Source organism: Lytechinus variegatus, chromosome 8 (genome assembly GCF_018143015.1).
Source record: "Lytechinus variegatus isolate NC3 chromosome 8, Lvar_3.0, whole genome shotgun sequence".
Lineage (NCBI taxonomy): Eukaryota > Metazoa > Echinodermata > Echinoidea > Temnopleuroida > Toxopneustidae > Lytechinus > Lytechinus variegatus.
In genome coordinates this window covers 14,898,379-14,905,904 of record NC_054747.1, presented here as the reverse complement: position 1 = coordinate 14,905,904, position 7,526 = coordinate 14,898,379, and the positions used below count along the sequence as shown (strand labels likewise).

Genomic DNA, 7,526 nt, shown 5'->3' with positions numbered 1-7,526 from the left:
TCTTGAAATTTTAGCTGAAAAATGTTCACACCGAAGATCCCCAACACAGATAAGCGCACGTGGGACAATGTATAATTATTGCTGAGAGCGTCGGGCCCGATGCTCTACCCGAATCCTGTGCTTATTTGCTGATTTCTCAGCAATTACACAATTTCTTCCAGAATCCTTTGGCACATGCGTTTTATTTATACTTGACAGACACTTTGGTGGTCATTTCATTGGATTCTGTACGAACTCATTTTGATATCGTTACCAAAACTAGCATTTATCTTCGATTTCATCAAATTTTGCAGTGTACTGTAGTTCAGAATTGTATACTTTAATAAGTTGGCAAATCCTCTCATATTGCTATTCATTTACTCTTTTTGTAAAGAGTAGCAGCAAAATGATGTCAAAGATGACAAAACATGTCTAAAAAAATTTGAAATTTCTGTTACAAATTTAAGAAGTACAGTGAATGCTGCAAAACCCATGTAATTATCACAAAATCTGCATGGTATTGGTTGTTCATGTAGCGAAATCTCTAGGTGTAAACTTTAGAAAATGGGGGTTCATGTTTTGCAGCTTTTAAAAACACAACCTGCTAATTGTCTTACTAGTGCGCTACATGTACGTACATGGAGCTCCCAATATAAAATGCAATACAAAAAAGGGTATGAGTTTGTAAGTTTTCATATCTACCATTCAGCCTGATAAACTGAACAACAATATATTTTCATTCCTTCTTTTCCCTTTCAGACAATACAGAGGCAGACCTTTTATATTTGCAGCGTGGACACAGGTCAATGAGAATATTGTGGAGAGCAGGCATTGAACTGAAACGCATCAGGGATTTTTAGACCTTATACATGAACTTGTTGAGAAGAAAAATTGCTAGGCTTTGTCATACAGGTAAGTGTTAAGTTCTACAATTTGCGTTATTTATCAATGCAGACATACGTGCACATGTGTGTGAGCTTGAAGGCTTTTGACAATTTAGCGCAGTGCACATGGTGGGTCTAGACGCAGTTTGTTGGTGGTCGTGTTTTAATTAAAGGGCAACTGTAGTCGGAACACGGTGGATTTTGTAATATACATGTAGGCGAATACACATGATTTAGGTGAGTTTGATCTACTGTACATAGCTTTTTAGAAAATACTGCACTGTCTACTCAATTTGATATCCTTTAATACCTTCCTGGTTTTCTCCCTCCACTGCTTTCGGAGATCAGCCTTATGAAGGCAGACTTAGTATCCTATTCATCATCCAGGGTTAAAGACAGGACAAGTTGATTATCATTGTAAAGACATGGTTCATACAATCTCTGGGTGCGTTTATGCGACAAAGATGTGTGATGTCACTTATGAACAACTCTCCACATTACTTTATTATATAACATGTATTTTACTTAAACTGCCTCTTTTATCACATCTATCAGTAGATCACGTGTTCTGTCTATCTAGGAGGGCATGTAATACAGAGTTTTAAAGCCATACATCATGGATAAAGAGTATGTACATGTATCACTATCAGAAAAAGCAAAAAGAGACATTTTTGGGGTATTTTATTGTCAATCAAAGGGAAAGTTGTTCACATGTGACATCACACATCCTTGTCGCATTGCCAATGGGAGTATCTCCATAGCATAATAGTGAGTGCAATATATTCAAATGCTCATAACTTTCTCATTATTGGTCCGATTTTTCTCAAACTTTCTTTGTTCTTATTCTTTGATTTTCCTGTTTCGACACAAGCCTACTTGTTCCAAAGGTTTCATTCTCCTTTATTTTAGTGTAACAATTACTGTTGTTGTTCAGCAGGATCCATGGTTAAGTCAAATATGAAGTGTAATGTAAGAAATCATGCCCACCAGGACTTTAGTTGAATAATGTTGAAGCAATGTTTGGATTCAACAACTTCCAGAGCAGTACAAATTTGGGCAAATGTTAACTGTGTAGATATGAGTAGACAAGACAACTGGATAGAAAGTCTGTCGTAGAGAAAGGGGTAAAATACTCGAGTAACCCAGACTTAACCTTGTGTAGACCGTCTATAAATAAAACGTCTGCCAAGATGGAGCTATAACAGTCTCTTATTTTATATGATAAAAACAGCCTATATGTAGATTGCTTTTTTTTCTAAAGCTGCATTTTGACCCCAACGGGGTTTGAGAACGCTTCGCGAGCATTCCCATGGTGAGCACCCCAAAGTGGTTTTCAAATCCACATCAAAAGTGGTCAATTATTGAAACAGGAACTACGTTTACACGCTATGAAAAAGCCGATGCAAAAGCAGATTAAATTTAAACATGGTATTAAGGCAGTGCGATTAACAGCACGCCTCACGATCGCTGAGCTGCGCGGAAATGCCCAAAGTCGCCCTCGAAATCACCCAAAATCATGCTTTTCGGGGCGACATACCATCTAAATGTTGCCCCTGAAATTATTGCCGAGTGATAACAATTCAACTGCCCACTAGTGCCATATGCTGGAGTTCCGCTTACCATTAAAGAATCATCTATAATCCACACTCAAAATCATGAATAAGCCTTGAAAAAAGCGAGGACCGCAGTTTCAAATTCCGAAGTTGCGTCTGTACCACGTATTTCCAGACACATGGTACCAGGTACATGTATGGAAAAAAAATCAACGCAATGGTCGGGAAACAGAACATGTATAGGGGTCCATTATGACTACCACCATGTACAATTTCGAATGCAGATATCACAATTCTGTGATAAAATAATTCGAATTACACAAGAAATGAATCCCAGAGTCCAGTAACCTAGCATTGGTGAGTTGTCGTTCGGCTTTGCTTTTCAAAACGGCCTATTAACATCAAAAATTTAAGTTACCTTATTTAATAATTATAACTAAAAAGTCATTTGTTTTCTTTTTGAGGGTATGAGGTAAATATAAGACAATAAATCATCAAACAAAGCTCCATCTATTTCACAAGGCTGGCGGCAGGCTCAGGCATTGGCGCTTTTACTAGCTACATGTACATGTAGCCAGTCAAAGCTCTGGGGGACAATTTGCTCAGTAAAGGCCTCAATGACGGTAATTTTCTGTTTCAGACATAGTTTATATTTCAGTATATTATTCAAAACTGCCAATAAAGTGTGATGATTTCTGCAATGTCATGTATATATTAAACTTCTTAATGAATACATTCTCACCAAATTTAGACTCCCCCTTAGAGAAATGCAATTTTCATGGAGATCTGCATTTTCAAAGAACTTTGGGAAAAGTTAGGGGATGTGGGCCTTTATTACATGTGTGTATATGGCTGAGTACAGGGTATTGTACTGGAATAGATGGAGTAGAAATTAGATATTGAATTCATTAATATATCCAAGTCCAACTCACAGTGAATACACGCACACACCCACACACACCTACATCCAAGATTCTAAGCATGAAAAAAAATAACTTAGAAAATCATTCAATATTAAACAAAAAGTAATAATTCATTAATAAGTGAACAGGTATTCCTCAAAAGACAAAAAAGTAGCAATCAAAAAGAGCCCCCGAAATGCAAAGAGTAGCCCCCCAAATTTGACATAAAATTTAAAATGGAGCACCCGAAAAAAAAAAATTGTCAGTGACGTTACTTTTAGCCAAAGTCAAAACCTCACTCAAACAGGTCTTATAACACGCAATCTAATTACAATACATTGTAAAACAATTATAATTCAAGAATTACAATAACAAGTTCAATGAGGTACACGTTGCATATATTTGATTGTTTCCTTCCTTTGGTTGTTGATTGTAACTTTTAATAGTACATGTATATTTCCTCCATCCTTTTTGTTAATTGGACCAAAAGCTCCCCTTGTATGTTGAAGAAGAGCTTTTTGCAGTGCTCCTCTACCGCTCTCCTTAAAAGTTCTAAGAGAGCTTTTTATAGCTCCCCCTCATGATTATAAAACTGAGTCCCTGCTGTAGACACTGTACCTGTATTCAATCACTTTACAGCAGATAACATGATTTGTATAATACACTGTACGATATAAATGCTACAATTCACTCAACATTTTGAAGAAAAATGCAGTCTTCTAATTCATCTTGATTGTCGTTATGTAGCATCTGTTACCATGACAACGAATGCGTCAAGGAGGGTGCAGAAGACTTCATCTCTACCCATACAGTTGCAGATTTGCATTTTGATTATTAATTGGTGTAATACATGTATAGGGTCTTGAACAGAATGATCCCTTCTTTCCTGCTGTGGTATATGTATTTGTATGGTAATCCTACCCAAACTGCATGCAAGTTGCTCTTTTTCTTTAATTTCCTCTTTCTTCTTTTTCTTCCTCCTCCTCCCCCTTCATCTTCTTCTTCCTTTTTCTTCTTTCTTTTTCCTCTTTTTCTTTCTCCTGCTTCTTCTTTCTTCGTCTTTGTTATTCTTCTTTCTTTTTTTTCTTCTTCATCTTCTCCTCCTCTTCCTCCTTTTTCCTCCTCCTTCTTCTTCTTTTTCTTCTTCTTCTCCTTCTCCTCCTCTTCCTCCTCCTTCCTCCTCCTCCTTCCTCCTCCTCCTTCTTCTTCTTCATCTTCTACTACTTGTTCTTCGTAATAGTACAGTAGCAGTAGTACATGTAGCTACAGTAGCCACAACAGTACTTAGACATTATTATACAGTACAGTATCTTGATTGGTTTCTATCGAGTATTGTTCAAGAACCTTGGTAACAATCAATGCATGTACCTGAAGAGATTTGATGAACAGTTTTCATACGTTTTATTGATTCACTTTGCAGATTCTAATAGCGCTGAATCATGTCGGTCCCCGACTCGGCCAGTGCGGACAGCCCCGAGCTCACCTGCATGGTTTGCGGGGATAAAGCCAACGGCATGCACTACCGGGCCTTGACCTGCGAGGGCTGCAAGACGTTCTTTCGGAGAAATGCCCGACATCGGGACACCCTAAAATGCGAGATGATGAACGATGGTGGATGTGAAATGGACATGTATACCCGGAGGCATTGTGCTGCTTGTCGAATGCAGAAGTGTATTTCAGTCGGGATGCAGCCAGGCAGTAAGTTAAATTTTTTTTCAAGGGGAAATTTAACTTGAAGGAGAGTTTGTTGAAAAAATGTAAGAAAAAAATAATAATGAAAAATATTGGTGAACGTTTCAGGAAAATCCATCAAAGATTAAGAAAGTTACAAGAGAATATATGGGTGGGTGGGTGGGAGGGAGGGAGGAAGGAAGAAAGAAAGATAGGAGCCGAGTGAGGAAAGAAGAAAAATATTTAAATAAACAAAAATATTTGTAAAGAAGGAAAATAAGAGGAAACACAGGAACGTATAAAAAAAAGGAGATAGCGCGAGATACAGAAAGAGAGAGGATCCATGATATTTCATTTCCAAGCGCTAGATCAACTCTGGATCAACCCTGTATCGCTGATAATCCCTCTTTCAGGCAAACCTAGGGTAAGACCATAAACAACAGCTGATTTGGGTAAGAGCAGCTCTGCCTATATTAGGCCTTTCGGAATTAAATTGTTGTATTTGGCATTTAATCAAATTTTCAAAGGCATATTGTATTTTAAAATCCAATGTTATTCTGTTATCAGTTTGAAACGAAGAAAATCGGCCCCAAAATAAGGAATCTACTAAAATAAAGAGAAATAAAAATGACTGCATGCGATGGAGAGCGAGTTTGCGTAATCGGCGCGCTGCATATGTTATTGCGTTTTAGTTTTTTTTTTCGGACCCATCGAGGTTAAGAAACAAATGTTCAGATGAATAATTGGCCTGGGATGATTTAGATTTTCCATGGTTCGTAACAGGGGTTTGCCTTCTCCAACGACGGTTTTGCCACATGCTTTACTTTCATTTGGTTTTAGCACCACGCCACACACTTCGCTCAAATCGGACCTTGTAGGCTGCGCGTTTACAATTTACATCGTGACTTGAGTGCAACAGCGCAGCGCAGCGTACCTTAAAGGAGAATGAAACCTTTGGAAGAAGATAGCTTGTGTGAAAACAGAAAAATCAAACAGATCAACGAAAATTTGAGAAAATCGGACAAATAATGAGAAAGTTATGAGCGTTTGAATATTGCGATCACTAATGCTATGGAGATCCTTAAATTGACAATGCGATAAAAATGTGTGATGTCACTTGTGAACAACTCTCCCCATTACTTTAGTATACATTTCACTTAAATCGCCCCTTCTATCACATCTATTAGTAGATCATGTGTTCTTCTAGAGGAGGGCATGTAATACAGATTTTTAAAGGATACATCATGGATAAAGAGTTTGTATCAGAACAGTATCACAATAAGACAAAGCAAAAAGAGACATTTTGATGATATTTTATATAGTCCATCAAAGGGAAAGTTGTTCACATGTGACATCACACATCCTTGTCGCATTGCCAATGGGAGGATCTCCATAGCATTAGTGATGGCAATATTCAAATGGTCATAAGTTTCTCATTATTTGTCCGATTATTCTCAAAATTTCTTTGTTCTTATTCTTTGATTTTTCTGTTTCGACACACGCCTACTTGTTCTAAAGGTTTCCTTCCCCTTCAAACTGCAGTTGGGTAGAAGCCACGCGCAGCCTACACAGGAACAGGTTTGCATTACCTTTATGTAGATTGACAGGCCTAGGACTAGGCCTGCAACGTCAAAATTGGTCTAGATTGGTTACACATCAACAAGGACGAGGTCTACAAGTTTAAGAGGGATATAAAATCAATCAGGCTTTCCTTCGAAAGCATACTGGGAATTATTAATCATCGGTTGGACTGGCAATGTAATTGTTTTTCTCAGTAAAAATAATAATTGCCAGTCCAGCCTTGGATAAATAATTCCCACTATACTTTCTTGAAGCCTGATATATTTGTATAATATACTTCTAATATAAAATTTCAGTTTTTTAGCGTTTCATGATGACCATATTTTTCTTTCTTTTAGGAGCAGTTGTGAAATAATTTCTTTGTTGTAGGTCTCGAGGGTGGCCTCTGCCTTGAGGCCACAAAATCGGCCTCGCCCTCGAGGATGGAGATCAATCCTCGGCCTTGGACGAATATCTTCAGGTCAAGGCTGGTCGAGGCCAGGAGAATCTTGGGGTTTGCAAATGCTGAATGTTGTCAGTTTCTCTAAAATGTTATTCCGGCAATAGCCGGACCATGAAACCTGATTTTTGGCTGAAAAGAGGCTTTAAAAATGGGAAAATTTAGGTAAATTACCTTTTAACTCTACAAATATTTGTTAAAAAGTACTAATTATAGGAAAAACGAATTGCCTTTCCCCCCAAACATACAGTGTATGAATAGATGCCAAAACTATTGAAAAAGACCACCAAATATAAAAGAAGTTGTGGCCAAAACTGATTTTGGGGGGTTTTGGGGCCATTTAGGATTTTGACCTGACACTTTTCTCGGATCCGTGACAAAAATATTGTCATTTCATGTTGAGATGTATTACAAGGAATAAAAAAAACTGTTGCCATATTGAAATGACAAAAAAAGTATTTTTGACCCATGTATAGCCCACTCCTATTTTTATTTTGTTCTTGAAGTCAAAGCTAAT

At 37.6% G+C, this 7,526-nt stretch overlaps 1 protein-coding gene across 2 annotated transcripts in view; it reads left to right on the top strand.

The window, feature by feature from the left end:
* Nucleotides 1-678: 678 nt before the first annotated feature.
* LOC121420038 (oxysterols receptor LXR-alpha-like) overlaps nucleotides 679-7,526 on the top strand; it is a 40,022-nt gene continuing 33,174 nt past the window's right edge. The window contains exons 1-2 of one of the 2 annotated variants that reach the window (XM_041614563.1): nucleotides 679-891; nucleotides 4,739-5,016. In XM_041614563.1, coding sequence (XP_041470497.1) covers nucleotides 4,758-5,016 — 259 coding nt within the window. In that variant the 5' untranslated portion in view covers nucleotides 679-891; nucleotides 4,739-4,757. Of the gene's footprint in view, nucleotides 892-911; nucleotides 1,101-4,738; nucleotides 5,017-7,526 lie in introns of those variants that run through there. The other variant, XM_041614564.1, reaches the window with a different exon arrangement.